Raw genomic sequence first — 19982 nt, 5'->3', positions numbered from 1 at the left:
TGTCGTTAATGTAAGATGAGATTTTTGAATGCTAAGATCAGGCTGTGCACTGGATGACTCATGGTTTCTCAAACTTCATTGCACTGCGACCCCCTTCTGACAACGAAAACTACTACATGACCCCGGGAAGAGGGACCAAAGCCTGAGCCCCATCGCCCCGTACGATGGGGTCAAAACCCAAGCCCCGCCGCCCTGGGGAGAAGCCAAAGCTTGAGGGCTTTGCCCTGGGCTAGGGAGTTGTAACCTGAGCCCAGCCGCCTGGGGCTGAAGCCGAAGCCTGACCCCTGCCACCCAAGGATGAAGCCCTTGGGCTTCAGCTTCAGCCCTGGATGGTGGGGCTCAGCCTTTGGCTTCAGCCCTGGCCCCAACAAGTCTAACGCCAGCCCTGGCGACCCCATTAAAATGGGGTTGTGAGACCCGCTTAAGGGTCTCGACTCACAGCTTGAGAACCGCTGCTCTGGGTGAGTCATTCATGGCTTTTTGAGGAAGAAAGCATCTATTTCTTTGTGACTGCAACCAAGTAGAAAAGTTAAGACTTAAGTATAAAGGAGAAAACTGAATGTACCTATTTTGTATTCCAACCCATAATAAAATAAAATATACATTAAACATTGTGAAGATCAAATCGGATTTATGAAAATCATAAATGAATTCCGTGACATTTTGGTTTTATTTTGTTCAATAGCCCACGTTTTGTCAAAATGACTAGCCTCCTGGAAACGCTAAGATTCAGGAGTGAAATCTAATGGTCTCATTAAAGTTAACGAAAAAACTCCCATCAACGTCAGTGGGGCCAGGATTTCAGCCCAGATTCCCATTGGAGCAAAGTAAAGAGACACTGGTGAATAGATAAAGACAGAGGCTGGGACTAGTTTTCCTGAAAAGAGATTGAAACTTCATGAAAGTAAAGGGGGGTGCAGTTTTGTCAAAGTTTTCCCTGAATCATCTGAAGTTCTTAAAACGCTTAACAAAGATCATTTTTTTAAAACCCATTTTAAGGATGGGGAGAGTGAGGCACACAAAATTAAACAGATTTGGCCTAAGGTCACAAGGTGAGTCAAAACCAAAAATCAAGATATCCTGACTTCCAGTTCTGTGTTTTAACCATTACCCTATAATTTGTTCAATTCCTGCTATTGTAGGCAAAGAAACAAAAAAATTATTAACTTTCCAATTTATTTAGTGTGTCTTATTTGCAGACTAGCTAGCTAAGACCTCTTTCTAGGTGTACTAAGGTTGTTTCCATAAATATGTTACCTTCCAGAATCTGGTGATTTTTACTATTAAAAACCTGATCACTCTTTTCTCCCCTAACGCAAAAGCAGAAGAGCCTCTAGATATATAGCACCTGTTTTTTTTAAACCTTGGTTTTTGACACTGCATTTTCATTCTCTAGAGTGAAATAATTTATTCTTTATTCTCTTCTTGTTTAAATTAAATGGCACTATGCCCAAAAACTGACATCAAATTCAACATACTCTTATTCCAGTTTAGTAGCATCTTGCTTCACAAATCGTGCTATTGAGACTTCAATAGGGCCACTACTATGAAGTACAATAGTGGTCAATGTGCGTAAGGGTATCAGAATATGGCCGTTTATGTATTTGAATGAGATATTACATAACAAATTTCTAAAAATTACACTTGCAATATACAAACAGGAAGCGCCCCACACGTTTTACATTTATATATTATACAAAAATATATATTGCTGCAGGGTCCTTCTAAACCAAAGGATGAGTGGACATGGCTCAGTATAGCTAGAAGGTTGGAGATTGGTTTACTATGGTAATGCACTCATTTACCTCAATCTAAAAATATCATCCGGCAAAAAAATGTGTAAACTGCAGCTGCACTGGTGTTTTCCAAAGCCCAGGAAAAGCAAGATCACAAGATAATTAACCATCTGCCAATGGCAATAAAATGTTGAACTGTTAAGAGTGTTTAATTACTTCCTTTTTTTTAAGCAAGGTAACAGTTGTGCTTTGACACTCAATATGATATACTCTTTTTTCTAATTAGTGCTTGAAAATGATTTAATGTATGCAAATTCCTGTATGCCTAAGAAATTTCATATAGAATTAACTGAACTAAAAACTTTAAAAAAAAAAATCCTTGAGCATCTGCTCTTGATGGTACAGCGGGAGAAGTGCTCTAATCTTTCAGCCGTGCAGTCCTGGGCTGAAAGCTTGGCAAAGAGCGCATGAAAGGATCGGGAACGTGTAGGGCAGGTCTACACTTAAAACACTGCACCAGTACAGCTGAGCTTTGTCCAACTTGCCACTGCGTTTCACGCTCAGAAGGAGTTTCACATTGACAATGTTCCCATTGCTACTCAGCCTTTGTAGAGGCCGCTTGCTTTTTTGGCATGATCTAGGTAATGAATTGTAAAATGCAAAAACAGAACATAGTACACCTACGTGCAATATAATATGGGCTGGTATTTAAATGCACCTGACACCCATAAGAAGTACTGAATAACCCAAATGTAATTTCTGTTCTTTGTACACGCCCCCTCCCTCATACCAGGGGCTCTGTGTGCAACCCTTTCTCCATACTACGATCTCCCAATCTCCCCCTCTCAGGGCTTTGGGTGCACCTTCATTCACCCTTTCCCCTCTCTAGTCAGCACTGGATTCTACTATTCTAATTAAAAATTGCATTTCCTTTAGAATCCAATAACCATTGTGATTTTAATAGTTTCCACGGGAGATTTGTTAAAGAGCCCCAGAAAAACTTTACTCAATTGCCTTTTCACTTTCCTTCAGTTTTTAATGATACTTTGTATTGATTAGCAACATCTTACTGAGCAAGACATGTCTCAGGTTAGATACCACGATTTGGGGAACATTTACATAGAAAGAACTGAAGTCATAAACCATACGTTATATAGACCATTTTTAAACTACTCCTAAAACGATTCTTCACTCTTTAACCTCTCCCTTAAGCCATCCAGTAGAGTGATCTGTCTCCAAACAAAATAAATCGCCCAATATATGGGGTTCTGGAAGTTATCAGCTGTGCTTTTTATGAAAATAGGCAGAGAAACCAATGGTCTTACTAAAACATCCACCGTTCTGCAGAAATGTGGAGGATTAAATAATAAAAAATGGACAGAATGTGGAGAATTCAAAGAAGTGACCTGATACATCTCATTGATTTATATTAGTGCACCATTGGGCTATTTATCAGGAGTCCAGTAAGTTTACAAACCAGAACTGAACTGGAAAGGGGAAATTAAAAACAGTTCTTTAATCAAACAGGCTTTTCTTGAACTTTTTTGTACCGGGGAGGAGGGGTTGGAATAATCGACTCACTTAAATTCAAAAGCCAACTTGTTCGCTGAAACCTACTAGCCATGTTGTTTCATCTCGTACTGTATTGTATCATATTGTCCTGTACCCTTTCATGCCTTTAAGACTGCACTCTCTTTGGAACATGGAGCCTTTCATTTGACACAGTGTACCTTTTATGGAACATACAGCACTATCAGTGTTGCCCACTTTCAAGATTTTATGGCAAGTCTCATGATATTTGCTGTTCAGAGTCCCAGCTGCTGGAATCATGTGAATGCATGAGAATCTCAGCGCTTGCATTCAAAACAAGAAGTATATTCCTGCAGAATAAAGCCTGAAAATTGAAGAGAGTGATCCTTAAAGGTTCAGAAGCCAAAGAGCAAAGAAAAAGAGCCTAGAGTTTATTATTTTAAAAAGAAACTCATGATTTTTTGGTGGGGCTTGATTCCTGATTTTTGGATGCCTGGGACTGGCAACAGCACACTATGATAATGATAACACTATAATTGTCTTCATAGCAATCCACCATGCACAAGATCCTTGTCAATCCAGATTATAAAACATACTCTCTTATTAATTATTGGTATTTCAGTAGCACCCTAGAAGCCTTGATTAAGTTGGGCTCTCTTTGTGCAAAGCACTGTGCAAATGTGTAGTAAAATCTCTGCCTGAATCAGTTTCTAATATGAGAAATTAAATGTAAACACATGGGCAAGGAAAAACAAATGGACAGAAAGGAGGGAAAATGAAATAACAGACACAATATTTTAGTAGAGCTAAGATGTTAAAATTGCCTAGCACTCTTTAGTACCTTGAAAGAAAAGAGAAAAAAAGAAAAAAGCTGGCATCTCCCACCCTTAGCCAATCCCACTGCCATTATTCTTGCACAGAACCCTCCCTCCATTGTGCATACAGAACCTTTATTAAAAATAAGAAAGTTAAGATTGGCAAAACATCCTTAAGTACCTTATAACCTAACCATGTACTGCGTTAGGACTATCCCGCAAGCATTTGCATTCTGTTTAAGCTTTATGAACTGTCTCCAGTAAAAGGTTTTTATATAGAAGATGATCTAAAATAGACAAAGACTGGGCATAACAAATTTCTTTTTCCAGACACAGTTATTCATATTCAGGCTGTCAAAAGTTTAATTTAATCATGCCCAACAGTTTGAGTTATAATATAATATTAGATTTTCCTTAGTTTGAATCAATGTCAACTTGCTTGCTTGCAACTAAACTGAGGTAGCTGTCCCAGTTCACAGGACTGCTGATACACCACTGGTGGAGGAGGAGATGGCTCAGGGTGGACACTGGCAGCTGGTTACTTCTGGCAGCAGGCAGTGCTCCACCCCTGCTTCCGAACTGCAAACACTTGGAAGGTGGTAAGGTGATAGGGAACAGCCAGCATGGATTTGTGAAGAACAAATCATGTCAAACCAATCTGATAGCTTTCTTTGATAGGCTAACGAGCCTTGTGGATAAGGGTGAAGCTGTGGATGTGGTATACCTAGACTTTAGTAAGGCATTTGATACGGTCTCGCATGATATTCTTATCGATAAACTAGGCAAATACAATTTAGATGGGGCTACTATAAGGTGGGTGCATAACTGGCTGGATAACCGTACTCAGAGAGTTGTTATTAATGGTTCCCAATCCTGCTGGAAAGGCATAACGAGTGGGGTACCGCAGGGGTCTGTTTTGGGACCGGCTCTGTTCAATATCTTCATCAACGACTTAGATATTGGCATAGAAAGTACGCTTATTAAGTTTGCGGATGATACCAAACTGGGAGGGATTGCAACTGCTTTGGAGAACAGGGTCATAATTCAAAATGATCTGGACAAATTGGAGAAATGGTCTGAGTTAAACAGGATGAAGTTTAACAAAGACAAATGCAAAGTGCTCCACTTAGGAAGAAAAAATCAGTTTCACACTTACAGAATGGGAAGAGACTGTCTAGGAAGGAGTATGGCAGAAAGGGATCTAGGGGTTATAGTGGACCACAAGCTAAATATGAGTCAACAGTGCGATGCTGTTGCAAAAAAAGCAAACATGATTCTGGGATATATTAACAGGTGTGTTGTGAGCAAGACACGAGAAGTCATTCTTCCGCTCTACTCTGCTCTGGTTAGGCCTCAGCTGTAGTATTGTGTCCAGTTCTGGGCACCGCATTTTAAAAAAGATGTGGAGAAATTGGAAAGGGTCCAGAGAAGAGCAACAAGAATGATTAAAGGTCTTGAGAACATGACCTATGAAGGAAGGCTGAAAGAACTGGGTTTGTTTAGTTTGGAAAAGAGAAGACTGAGAGGGGACATGATAGCAGTTTTCAGGTATTTAAAAGGGTGTCATAAGGAGGAGGGAGAAAACTTGTTCACCTTAGCCTCTAAGGATAGAACAAGAAGCAATGGGTTTAAACTGCAGCAAGGGAGGTCTAGGTTGAACATTAGGAAAAAGTTCCTAACTGTCAGGGTGGTTAAACACTGGAATAAATTGCCTAGGGAGGTCGTGGAATCTCCATCTCTGGAGATATTTAAGAGTAGGTTAGATAAATGTCTATCAGGGATGGTCTAGACAGTATTTGGTCCTGCCATGCGGGCAGGGGACTGGACTCGATGACCTCTCGAGGTCCCTTCCAGTCCTAGAATCTATGAATCTATGAATCTATGTTTTTTAATTTGGGGTATACATTTAAATTGAGCCTCTATTGTGGTGTCATTAAAAAGTTTCCATGCAGCTTGCAGGGATTTCACTTTTAATTTCTGCTTAACTAACTTCCTCATTTTAGTGTAGTCTCCTTTTCTGAAATTAAAGGTTACTGTGGTTGGCTGCTTTGGTCTCCCCCCTCCCAACAGGGATGTTAAATTTTATTGTGTTATGGTCACTATTACCAAGCAGTTCAGCTATATTCACCTCTTGGATCAGATCCTGTGCTCCACTCAGGACTAAATCTAGAATTGCCTCTTCTCTTGCTGGTTCCAGGACTAGCTGCTCCAAGAAGCAGTCATTTAAGGTGTCAGGAAACTTTATCTATGCATCCTGTCCTGAGGTGACATGTGCCCAGTCAAGCAGATTTTTAATTGCAGTGTAGACATACGCTGAGGGAGATTGCTCAGAAATGCACGCAAGCTAGGTTTATTATTGTGCTTGCTGAGGGATTCACTGCCAGACCCATAGCTGAGAAGAATCAGAGGGCATCAGATTTGTGCAGGGTGAAAAGCTTTGCAGTCTCTTTGCTGACACAGCAGACTTGGAACATGGGACAGTTAACGATATCACACAAAGAATAATAACAACTTTAGGAGCCATGGGGATCAAAGCTGAAAAGTTCAAATCAAAACTGGTTGCTGTTTGGACAGAACTGTTTGGACAGAACTGCGGTGAATATGAGCTGTTCAAATCCTGAACCGGCCAAGTTTAGACAAGATATTTCTCATGTTGTTGTGCACAGCATCACCCGCATCCTTGATCCTGTTATATTCTGGACTCAAAGCTGATTATATCTATTTTAAAAAGTCTGAATTTATTTTTAAAGACATCTTCAAATTTGACTACTCCAGTCCCCAAAAGACACTGGCAAATCCAAACCCGTACTGAGGCCTTTGAGGCAAATGTTGTGCTATTTAGCAGTAGACATCAAATACAGTGAATTGCTAGTTAGGTCAGATCACTGAAGGCAGTGATATAAAAATATCAATTGGCTGTCCCCCACTTGGAACACACTCCACAAATGGAGTCAAGGGCTGATGCAGCTCAAGTTAGAGCTACTCTTAAAGACTTCAAGACAGGCAAATTTGTGATCACATTGAATTTTATGATTTACTTAACACCGTGACTAAGTCTCTCTTCCTGTGCAAGAGGGGAAAAATCTCTTGGTGTCTGAGCCTTTGCACAGGCTACAGAATCCAATGCTGGAATTCTCAGCAATGGAAGGTATCTTGGCCCTTGGGTCACAAATCTTTAGGGATGGCAAATGTGCAGGGGTAAATTCTTCTGTGTCTGAGACAAAGCTGCAGAAAAATCTGATCTGTATGCTTGAATCTGCCATTCTATGTCGGGATACCAGATTCAACAGGCTAAAGCAATGATCATGCACATGGTTTTGACGTTCTGACTCTACACAGTGACCTGGTGAAAAAAAGAGAACCAACTACTGGACCACTTTCCACAGGTACTCAGCGAGGAGGAAATGGAGAATGCCCTATATCAGTGTTTCTCAACCATTTTGCTTTGGACTTAAAAAAAAAAAAAATGGTGCCTCCCCCCAACCTTAAGCACGGGGCTCAGAGCTTCAGCAGCCCTGCCTGGGGCTCGGGGCTTCATCCTATGTGGGGCTGAAACATGTAAATTAGCTTCATGGGGCCCCAGGCAATTGCCCTGCTTCCTACCCCCTAATACTGGCCCTGCTTGAGACCCACCCTAAAATCCTCCCACAAACCCCAGGTCAAGAAACATTGCCTTGCCACATCCGCATTATTATTTTTTATTTGAATTACAGTAGCACCTAGCGGCCCCAATCAAGGAGCAGTCTCATTGTGCTAGGCATTGTACATACACACATGAACGCATGCACAAAGGGTACAGCTATACAGCAAAAAAGACTCGCAGCAGAGAGTCTCAGAGCCCAGGGCAACTGACTGGGGTTCTGAAACTCTCTGTTGCCGGGTATGTTTCATGGGTAGACGTACCCGATCAGACAGTCCCTGCCCCACAGAGCTGACAAGGCTGTCTTTAAAATTACACGTACATACCATACAATCCAAAACAAAGGATAGCACAGTTGGATGTTGTATAAGGTTTTTAACCACCAGGCACCATGCCTTTCAGGATGTCTTGCTCTAGGTAGAAATCCTGTTCTCATTTCATTGTCTTGTAGCACTGACGCAACAGGACATGGGTTTCCAGTGACGAAATTAATCAAAACAAACCAGCCCACTAACATATTGTAAAGGATTTGATGCAAATATAAATGAATGGCCCAAATACAGAAGCTTACCAGCCCCTATTCTCTACAAGCTTGATGCAGGGCCAGAAACAAAACATATTCATGGACTGTAGCGGGGTGGTCACCTGCTCCTGCCTGGGAAGGATTAAAGCCAGCCCTGCTGGGGGCTGGGGCTGTGGAAGGAAGGACCTGAGCTGATTGGGGGAAGCAGCTGCAGCTGGGCCACGCCCCAATCAGAGCCCAGCTGGCCCTATAAAGGCTTGAGCCAGGAGCAAGGAAACACTCACCCTCTGCATTCAGAGAGAGAAAGGCCTGACTGCAGGGAGCTTGTGACAGGGTACTTGAGTGGAGCAGGGCTGGGGAAAGGCAGAGGAGCTCCAGCCTGGAAAGCCCCAGGCTGTGGCCTAGCATTGGGCCAACAGGTACTGGGGGTTGCAGAGGGCAGCCCAGAGGTAGGCAAAGGCAGCAGGTCCAAACCCAACCTTGCCTATGATGAGTGGCTGGTACTGCAGTCTGCCCCAGGGAGTGGGGCTAGATGGTGACTGGCAGTAGCCTTACACTGAGACAAGGTTGGGTTAGTGGGTGAGGGGATCCCCTGGGGGGGACACCCAGAGTGTGTGGGTACTGCCAGGGGGCAGCACCCAGAGCAAGGAGCACCAGGGTTCTGGGAGGGACATGGGACCAGTGACAAGGTGGATCACTGGCCTGCAGAGGGCACTCCAGGTTGGAAATCGAGCTAATTCCCTGAGAGACCAGCAGGAGGCGCCGCAGGGGTGAGTCTGCTCCTCTACATGGACACAGTGACAATGAGCATGTAACAGCAGACTGGACTGATAGAGAACTAATCTAGGATTATTCTGTGTGATCAGATACAGTTTTCAAGCTAAAAAGATATAGTCCATATTATGTAGCTCAATTTGAAATAAATTATGACATACTCTCTGACCTTCTTGACAATCACAGACTTGTTGGGGTACTAGCATTTTAAAATTTGGGTTAAAAGGCATACAAAACTAAGAACTATAGGATTAAGTGAGAGTAAGACATACTAAAACCAAGCAAATGAGTGAAGAGAAATGCTTTCAGACAATTAATGCAGCAACAATAATTCATTTTAATTTATTTGAGAGATTGAGACCACAAGCCCAGAATATGAGAGAATCTCATTGTATTGTCTCACAAACAAAACAGAAGTTTTAGCTGCCTGTGGACAAGTGTTCTGATTTCGTCTCCTCCTCCTCTTGCAAATTACAGATTGAACCAATACTAGAGTTAGTGATTAAGTTCAGCTACTGTTGCACAGGGACAGTTTATGTGACCAAAGGCACTGTTGTACAGATTTGCATAGAAAGACCAAATTAGAAGCTAAGGAAATTAACTAATGTTTACACTTATATGGAACATTACTATGAAACTGTAGAGAACACCACACAAAACCAATCTTCTGCAGCCTTAGTGACATGAAGTACTCACGTTCGGCAATTTGCTGCACAGGAAAGCCCAAGTAGAAACTGAACTCCACCACAGACAGGTTCCTCAGCAGCTCACTGATTTCAGATCCATTCAAGAATCCATATGTATCCTGAATGGCAAAGACAATGTTCACAGGCCCCTGCCGAAATGCCACACGAGGCTTGCTCAGAGTTATATTCAGTATCTGAAAAGACAAAGCTAGAACAGGTCAGGAACAGCAAAAACACCAGCACTTCTGCTCCCTCCCTCTCCTGCCTTTTTTTTTTTTTTTTTTTAAATAAGAATATAAAGTGGGATGCTTTACAAGATTGTTGCGTAACATCCATTTCAGACAGATTCAGCCACACTGTCTCAACAAGGACATAGAGTTACCTTACACTATTTCCCTTCCAAGATTTATTCTTTAAATTGTGTTACAATCCATGCTGATGTGAAAGGTGCCATCCAGAAAACGACTGAAGAAAATGTCCACAATAAAGTCAAACACAGCAAAACAAAAGCTATCCACAAAAAAAGCTTGTGTGGATACCTTACCTATGTGGAACAGATAAGAAGAGACTCTCAATGTAAGGTAAATGAACACTGTGGAAAGAGAGCTGTCCTGTCAAAATCCACTATGCCCTGCACTACCAGAGCCAAAGACGTGTGGAAACAAAGTGCAATCAGACCTCAAAATGTGCTTCCATAGATCTTTCCCCCAGAACTTCACCTAGTAGCTATATTATATAATATTTTGCATATATTCTTCACTTTAAAGACATATTGTACTTAAACACAAATAAGTTATTTTATTTTTATGGTGATTAGATACTATTTACTTTGTTTATGAATTTATACCGTTTAAACAATTTTTATTGATTTTAGTTTTAGAACAAAGCTAGAATACATAAACTTTCAGGAAAAAAAGGCAGCATGTCTTATTAATTAGATTTAGAGTTTATAGCTAGTGAGTTTTAAGCCCCTTTATTAGGTACAATATCCAATAAAGACTCATCACTTTCCAGATCTAAAGGTCAGATAATAGCACATGGCACAGGTGTAAACATTGATGAGCCATGGAACCCAAAAATCTTAAAATCTATTAGTTATCCTCAATATAAACCCACCGTTAGATTACCCATTCAAAATGTGTGATACAGAGTACAGTGAACTTCTTTTTTCTCAGAGCATGCTAGCATTCTTACCTGCACTGTGAAGTTGTAGATATCCTGGTGATGTTTTCTCACCTCCAGGAATGCCATTGTCAGCCCTTTTTCAATGCGCTGGCTGAAGTTACAGAAGCCAGTATCAACGTTTCGAGGCACAAACTGAAGTACTGGAGGTAAAGGGTATGTGTTATTCCTACTGAGTGCAGTATTTGCACTGAAGGGAGAAAGTGGGGAAGCAGGGAACCCTCCCCCTCCATAAATGAATCAGTTTTCCATTAAATCCCAACTGCACTCATGGCAGCTGAAAGTCCAAATAGTGCAGCTCAAGAAATTAATTACTGCAGAAACTGTTCTGTATCGATGTAGAAGGTTTTCTTGTCAATAAAATCTGATGTGACAATAAGGCTCACTTTCTGTCAAGAGATTCTGCAGCCAAAAAAAAAAAAAATCCACTTCCTATTACAGGCTACTGAAAGATCCCCAGCTGTACACAAACACAAACTGTCTCTAATACTGAGTCAGTCATCTGAAGCTCTGGAATCCCTGAATTATCCAAGACTTTTTTATGAAAAATCTTTAAAAAGAAGACCAGCAGCAATCTTCTTTGTAGGCTGATGGTGAAGTCTAGTATAAGTTTGGTTGAAAGACTCCAACTTTGGTCTACCAGGCATCCATTGATACCAGTCTGGCACTTTTCAACAGCACTTAATAAGCATGCATACATTATATATAATGTGTGCGTGCATGTGTGTACACATGCACACACTAATTAAGCACTGGTGAAAGGTGCAACAGCACTTGAAAGCGAAATGCTTAAATATATAATAAGAACTTCACTCTCTAGTGTTGTCATTCTGGCACCTTTCACCAGTGCTTAATTAGCATGCACAATGCTAGTGAAAGGTGTCAGATTGACAGCACCAGTCTCCCACATCATGAATGTAAATCCACGTGAATATAAAAAGGTCTTTTTAAAATGAGTTTTTAAAATTAAATTATAAGCAAAATAATTAAACATTCTAAACAAACTTTAAATTCAAAAATAATTTTCAGACATATATGAATAAATAATTAAATATGCCTTAATATTAAAAGCAAAATACTGGAGAACAAAAGAAGTTTCTCTTTTATGTACCTGCCAAGACTCTTATTCAGGGTTCTGTATTTCCCCTGCAATGGTTTGCAAATGGTAAGTGGTCAGTGAGGATGAAGAAAGATCTGGAGTTTTGCACCGTGATAAAACTGTTAACTCTTAAAGCACGGTTAAAAAAATGCAAACTCCCTACACTGACTTTGTTAGAGACATCATCAGCTATAACACAAAGTAGGGAGTAGAACAGAACATTGCGTTCACCTCTTGCCAAGTAAAAGTTTTTCAACTAATTAAAGAAACAACAGTCATAGCAATATTTTCAATGTATATAGCATTTTCCATCCAAAGATCTCAAAGCACTTTGTTAATATGCATGAATTAAGCCTCACAAGAGTAAAGCCTAAATCTTTTGATTCCCCATCTTGTATATTAATCACAAGACCATCCTTCTTCCAGATCAAAGTCTGTTTCAATACTAAGTTATTTCTCCCCCTCTCTACAGTGTGAAGCACAGTAACAAAAACTCACCTGTGTGAACTTGGAACCTGGAATCTGGCATGGTGAAAGAAGGCTGTAGTGACAGGATGACAGGGGCCTGACCACGGAGAAGGCTGCTGTTCATAAGCACATTTATGACAGCTATTGCCGTGTAAACAAAAGGACCTGATGTCACCAAGAAAGAGAATTTTGGGGAAATTTTATAAACCTATGGAAAAGAAATTAAATAAAATTATCAGCATCAATATTGGCAACAATACTTCACACCTCAAGATCATTAGATGGACTGTGAAATAGAAGCAGTTTACCAACATGAATAAATTAAGTAACGCATCCCTAACAGGTAGGAAAATATTATCTTAATTTTACAGCTGAGGAAAGAGAAGTACACGAAGTCAGAGAGCTGGGAATAGAACCTTTATCTGGAGACTCCCACTTCAGTGGAGTAATCACAAGAGAATCTTCCCTTTGCTAAGCTGGCCCAATTAGAAGTTGTACAGTACAATGGTTCTCAACCAGGGTTATGTGTACCCCTAGGGGTACGCAGAGATTTTCCAGGGAGTACATCAACTCATCTAGATATTTGCCTAGTTTTACAACAGGCTACGTACTAACGAAGTCATTACAAACTAAAATTTCATACAGACAATGACTTGTTCATACTGCTCTATTGAAATGTAAGTACAAATTTATATTCCAATCGATTTATTTTATAATTATATGGTAAAAATGAGAAAGCAAGCAATCTGTCATGAATAGTGTGCTGTGACACTTTTGTATTTTTAGGTTTGATTTTGTAAGTAAGTTTAGTTTTTAAGTGAGGTGAAACTTGGGGGGTACGCAAGATAAATCAGACTTGTGAAAGGGATACAGTAATCTGGAAAGGTTGAGAGCCACTGGTTCAGTACATTCATCTTTGCTTTTGCAAAAAGTATGATGGGAATTTAAATGGCCACAAAGTGGTCAGGACTTCAGTTTTATGTATCATCTCTGGCAGCACAATATCTCGCCCTCTACACAATGTTTGGGGACACTATAGATTCCAAACCAACAACGGGCTACTTACTGGATCACCAGCATGGCTTCTTGTATACTGGACACACATATGATAGTGTATACATCCCATTGACTCTGTGTGTTTGTGTGTTATGCAGGAAGCAATATACACACAATATAGTTTATAAATATAATACAATTTTGTGTGTGTACATATACATACACTTTTTTTTCCCAGAAGACACTCCTCCCCCTTATTTCAGCACAGCTACCACCAATAGGAGCTTCCCACAATTCATATATCTCCTGCTATTCCTTTCAGAAGATAATTCTAGCGTTAAGCCGTCTATTCTGAAGCTCTCTAGCCATCACATAACAGATAAGCATCTAAATAGAGGATTTACTATAAAACCAAGCGAAGGTTTCAAAGCAGGCACTTTTGTATATCCGTACAACATTATCAAAAACAAAAACAAGGTGAAGGATTTAATTTGAGTATTTTACAGTGTTTCTTTCTCCAAGAGGAAGTTTCCCCTAACCCAATCAACACACCTACTTCCCGGCTGCTTCTTCACACTCCTAGTTCCCTCCATCTATCACACATGATCACATTGTGACACACTTTCTACACAAAAAGCCAAGACCAGAGCCCTAAGACTTCAGGTACACTTCCACATCTTTACAGAGGGAGACACCAGCTCTCTCTAGACCTTGCCCAAATGAGGAGAGACCCTGAAGGATTTGAAGCTGAGGATTAACTTTGTGGAAGAGCACACAGCGCTATGCGTCTCTTATTGACATCTCTATGGAAGCACAAATTAATAGAAATTAATTTTCAGAGGACACAATAGACAGCTTTTTCTTCTTTTTGATAAACAAAATGAGCAAGATGTATTAAAAAAAGATAAAAAAAAAACCCAGCAAGAAACCACCTCAAGTATCAAGGGAAAAAATAGTCTCAAGACATACAGATCTCCCTATATTCCTTGTAATTAGATGCCAAAAGTGTGCTGCCGTCAGGTTTTATTGTAAATGGATCCAGACCTGTAGCAGTCAAATTAGTTCAATATAAACAGATACTTCAACCCATTTTGCCTGAAGTTTACCCTTTTATCTCAAGAAGAAATGTTTTCAGCAGCTTCAGTTCGTGAAATGGGGAAGGAATGCCAGAGAAATGTTGTCTATTACCTACAAAAGAAGGCAGGCAAGAAAAAAAGAGGAAACAGAATTTTCAATCCTGCAACTGCAATTATTTGGCATTTTCTAAAGTAAAACATGCAGAAGGAGAACAGCCCAGCATAGCTCGCACTGATACTGATGTACTCTAGTCTGACACTTCAGTGGTCAGCGAAGAAAAAAATTGTTATCCTCTAAACTCCCTCAAATTTTTCATAAAGTATTTAGTCTGAACAGTCAATACACACCAAATGAGTCCATTTTTGTGCTTCATCATAGCAGGAGGTGGAAATAAATCCAAAAGAAAAATAATTTGAAAGATTTTGAGAAGTGTGAGTTGGAGGAAGGTAGTGAGAGGAGATCCATTACAGGCCCAAGACAAAAGTCTAAGTAGTATGCTTCACCACCACCACCCATCGTACCAAGTGTCCGATAATAAAAAGTATCCCTAGAAAGCATTTGATTTCCCAAAGGTCTCTTACTAAGGCCAGTAGGTGTTAAAAGTGAAATGCAAAGCTTTTTATGTTTTGAATTATTGCGTGTGCGAGGATGTACAGCTTAACGTCCTAAAGGCGACATTTTCAAACCATATTTAGGCACCTAAACAAAAACAGCCTAAATTTCAGAAATGACAAGCACAAATCTCACTGAAATTAATGGGAGGCACAAGAGCACCTCCGAAAAACAAGGCCACTTTTATTTAGATGCCTATCATTTAGGTGCCCAACTTTAGACAGCCAGGTTTGAAAATTTTGGCCTAAATCACTAACAGGATAAGGAGAAGTCTTAAAACATAAATAAATACTATAATGACCTGACTAATGTGTATTTGTATACGGCCTTCCATAGGATGGAATCAGAACTGATCAACTAGTCTCATAAGCCCTATGCAGCACAGAGTTGACAGATTCTCTTGAATTCAGATTGCAAAAGTTGAAAGAAAGCATTGTCAATTCCTGTTTAAGATTAACATTTGTTCATATTTCAGCTGAGCAGCAGTTACATCAAATTGCGGCCAAACATTTTATTTTTGTAAAGGATACCTTGCTACTATGCTAAATTTAACAAAACTGTCGCCTATTTTACTGTGCATCACCCTGTAAAAATGAAACACCTGTAGCTATAATAGGAGATGTAAAAAAAGAAATATTAAAAACAAAATGCACTCATTTACCTCAAGTTGTACTATACATAAAACAGTTCAAGATACTGTTGCCAAAAAAAAAGAAGTCAGATTTGTTTGCTTGGTTAAGTTAAGCACCAAGGAAGAATCTGTTTAGGAAGCTGCATGACTGCAGTCATTAATACAGTTACTATATTGGACAGCTGTTAATTTTAAAGCCTAACAACCTTGGCATTATTCCATTACTGACATGAAATTTTATTCTGGTAGGCTAGGGAAGCAAGAATGCTTCAGCTTTATGCAGTTAAAAACAGCCACCCCCAATGCGTCACTAAGAGAAAACACATATGATAGTACTCTTCTAGTGCAACATAAGCATGACTTATTCTACAGAGATGTTCTCTGCCTTTGACTAGAAAGAATTTGCAAATGATGAACCAAGGCTCAGAAGACTAGCTCCATTATTTATAAGAGCTGACTCCCAGCAGCCTTAGGGCCAATATATCCTATCAGGAGCTCTGCATGGCAATAGTGGACATGAAAGGAATGAATTTGAAAGAGAAAAATCATAAAGGGACAGGATATCAAATGTTTACTCCGGTCATCTTACAAATATTTCGCAATATGTTTGGTTTTATTGCAGTTGACATCACCATGTCAGCAGAAGTTTCTCATATTACCGAAACATACAGGACCAGTTCTCAGCTAGTGTAAATCAGTGTACGTCCACTGAAGTGAACCTTTGACTTCAATTCAGCCATACAGACTTACACCAGATAAGGATATGGCCCATAGTTTGGAATCACTGGATTCGTCTAAATGGAGAAGAGAAAGGACATTTCATTTCAAAATTGTTTATTCTGCAGATCTACTCCAGAAACGCCGATTCTAAGCTACACAGACTATTAATATACATAAATATATATGTATATAAACAAAGTATATAAACAAATAGTAGTAGTTGCCAGTCATAACTATTCACAATTAGCAAAAATAAATAATCCGACTAAAGAGCTTACCAGAAGCCTAGATAGCCACCCTTAACAAGCCATACCATATCCCTTTAATCCACATCACTATCCTTCTTGAAAAAGCCCAGGAAGGTAGAGGAGCCTTGTAAAACCAATTGCTTAGGCTAACAGAGGGATTTGAATCCAGGACCTTGACAGTTAAAATGATGAACTTCTACCATTTAAACCATAGGACTAAATAATGTAGCAGAAACTCATAAACCTCTTATGTGGACCAGCTACCAGATGGCGACAACGATCCACATTCTTAAGATAGGTCTTCACTTCAGAGTTAACTCAAGTTACAACATTTGAGTTTCTCCACTTGAGCTAGCCTACCTTGGGGGACAGTAACCACACTGCAAAGGTAACTCTAGCTATACTAGAATTATTGCATGCACGCAGGTGTAAGGTTACCAGATAGCAACTGTGGCAAAAAACAGGATAGGGGGTGGGGGTTAATAGGAGCCTATATAAGTCCCCATCTGCTCCAACAAAGACCCAGAATCTGAATTACTTGCCCCAAAGCTGCAGGTCTACCTGAAAGCAGCTCACAGAAGTGTGCTTGTCTTTAGCACTCAGATGCCCAACTGCCAATGAGGTCTAAACCCAAATAAATCCGTTTTACCCTGTATAAAGCTTATGCAGGGTAAACTCATAAATTGTTCGCCCTCTATAACACTGATAGAGAGATATGCACAGTTGTTTGCTCCCCCAGGTATTAATACATACTCTGAGTTAGTTAATAAGTAAAAAGTGATTTTATTAAATACAGAAAGTAGGATTTAAGTGGTTCCAAGAAGTAACAGACAGAACAAAGTAAGTCACCAAGCAAAATAAAAATAAAATGCGCAAATCTATGTCTAATCAAACTGAATACAGATAATCTCACCATCAGAGATGTTTTAGTAAGTTTTTTTCCTCAGACTGGACACCTTCCAGGCATGGGCACAATTCTTTCCCCTGGTACAGCTCTTGTTCTAGCTCAGGTGGTAGCTAAGATTCTTCATGATGGCTCTTCTCTCTCTCTCTTGTTCTGTTCCACCCCTTTATATATCTTTTGCATAAGGCAGGAACCCTTTGTCCCTCTGGGTTCCTACCGCCCCTCACTGGAAAAGCACCAGGTTAAAGATGGATTCCAGTTCAGGTGACATGATCACATGTCACTGCAAGACTTCATTACCCACTTGCCAGCACACACATATACAGGAAGACTTACAGGTAAAACACAGCCATTTGCAGACAAGGGTCCTAGTTAATGGGAGTCATCAAGATTCCAAACCATCTTTAATGGCCCACACTTCGCATAATTACAATAGGCCCTCAGAGTTATATTTTATATTTTTAGTTTCAGGTACAAGAGTGATACATTTATACAAATAGGATGATCACACTCAGTAGATTATAAGCTTTGTAATGATACCTTACAAGAGACATTTTGCATGAAGCATATTTCTGTTACATTATATTCACTTATTATTAAATTTTTATAAAACCATATAGACTGCACAATGTCACAACTGTCGTACCTGAGAACTCTCTCTATGCTGACCAGCTGTTCCAAAGCACCAAGTGGTGAGACTGCAATGTAATGCAGACCTAGGATGACCAGCAGCGGACACAGAACTTTCACCACCTTCCTGGAGCTGTGTGAAGAGCTTTTCCCAGCACTTTAAAGGCAGGATAAGCAGATGAGACAGGCCATACTAGTATGGAAGTGTGTTGTTATTGCTCTCTGGAAGCTGGCGACCCCAGACTGATGCAGGTCAGTGGCTAATCAGTTTGGCATCAGGAAGTCAACCATCAGTGCTGTGGTGATGGAGGTTTGCAAAGCAATTATAGCTTTAGTGAATTATAGTTTGGTGAAGACTGGAAATGTTCATGAAATAATAGCTGTCTTCAGGCAAATTGGCTACCTGGACTGTGCTGGCATCATTGGTGGTACAAATGTGCCCATTATCTGCATGCTCCACAAGGACCGCATGACTACATAAACCAGAAAGCATACTATTCCATTGTTCAGCCAATCCTTGGCTGACCGCAGAGGGAGGTTCACATGCAACTTCATGGGATGCACGGCCAGGGAGCATGATGCCAGTGCATTCCGGAGATTCTGCCTTTTTGAAATTTGACAAGCGGGGACTTTATTCCCACCCAGTGGGATATCAATATGATGTCTGTGTCCTCTGTTATTTTGGGAAACCAGCTTATCCTCTATTGCCCTGGCTCATAAAGCCCTGTCCCGATGTGAGGACATCTGGCAGAAGGTTCAATTATACCATGTGCAGCTGCAGGATGGTGGTACATTTGGCTGACTGAAGGTCAGATAATGTTGCCTACAAAACCATTTAGACTGCAGCTTCTATAATGCCATTCATGTCATTGGGGTACGTTGTGTTCTGTACAACATATGTGAGGTTAAGAGGGAATACTTTGGGCATGACTGGGGCAATGATTGCGCTGCTTAACAAGTCTGATATAGGTAACCAGAATGTGCATCAGCTAAGGTTGGGCCTGGAAGAGATAGGGAAGTAACGGACTCCTTGGTTTGGAAGGTGAAAATAAGATAGGTAAGCAGTTACTGTAATGGACTGCACCTATATGAGAATCATGTGCTTGTATATGTATTGTCAAGCTGTGAGAGTATTAAAATCATAGAAGCGTAGGACTGGAAGGGACCTCACTAGGCCATTTAGTCCAGTCCCCTGCACTCAAAGCAGTTCAATACAGTTCCTCTCTGTCTTGTTCTCAAAGTACTTACACACCAAGGGACTGTACAGCAAAAGATTTTATTGAAAGAGTAACACTGCCAGTGCAGCTGTCAGAAGGCAGTCAAGTGCACAGGGGGTGCAATACCACATCCCGTGTAACAAAAACGCATATCGTCAGAGTACTTGATGTTACTCTGCTGTGCCTGCACCAAGTGGAGTGCACAGGGTACAGCTGACCATGTGCCCTCCCTCCCATCTATGGACTGGGTTACCCCTTATGCAGAGGTCACTGGCTGCAGGATGTGTTAGTGTGGAGGGGAGGCAACAGCAGGAGGCTGACCTAGACAGGGTCCAGACCCAAGCTGTACTGGAACCTGCTGGCCATCAGTCCCAGCATGTGCTCAGACAGATCCCTCTACTCCTCATGGTCCTGCTCCCTCATGGTACAATCATGGGTGATGTTGTTTGCAGCCATCTTCTTCCTCTCCAGCATCCCCTCAGCTGCAGCCTGGT

General features: G+C 40.6%; 1 protein-coding gene across 4 annotated transcripts in view; it reads right to left on the bottom strand.

Moving 5' to 3' along the window:
• Positions 1 to 19982, bottom strand: part of KIAA1549 (KIAA1549 ortholog) — a 202226-nt gene that overhangs the window by 75126 nt on the left and 107118 nt on the right. For all 4 annotated transcript variants that reach the window (XM_034779017.1, XM_034779036.1, XM_034779027.1 and 1 more), the window contains exons 4-6: positions 12484 to 12661; positions 10899 to 11029; positions 9715 to 9898 (exon numbers count right to left, since the gene is read on the bottom strand). In XM_034779017.1, coding sequence (XP_034634908.1) covers positions 9715 to 9898; positions 10899 to 11029; positions 12484 to 12661 — 493 coding nt within the window. The remainder of the gene's footprint in view (positions 1 to 9714; positions 9899 to 10898; positions 11030 to 12483; positions 12662 to 19982) is intronic.

The sequence above is a fragment of the Trachemys scripta genome, chromosome 1 (assembly GCF_013100865.1).
Source record: "Trachemys scripta elegans isolate TJP31775 chromosome 1, CAS_Tse_1.0, whole genome shotgun sequence".
Taxonomy (NCBI): domain Eukaryota; kingdom Metazoa; phylum Chordata; order Testudines; family Emydidae; genus Trachemys; species Trachemys scripta.
This window is presented reverse-complemented; position numbering and strand designations above follow the sequence as displayed.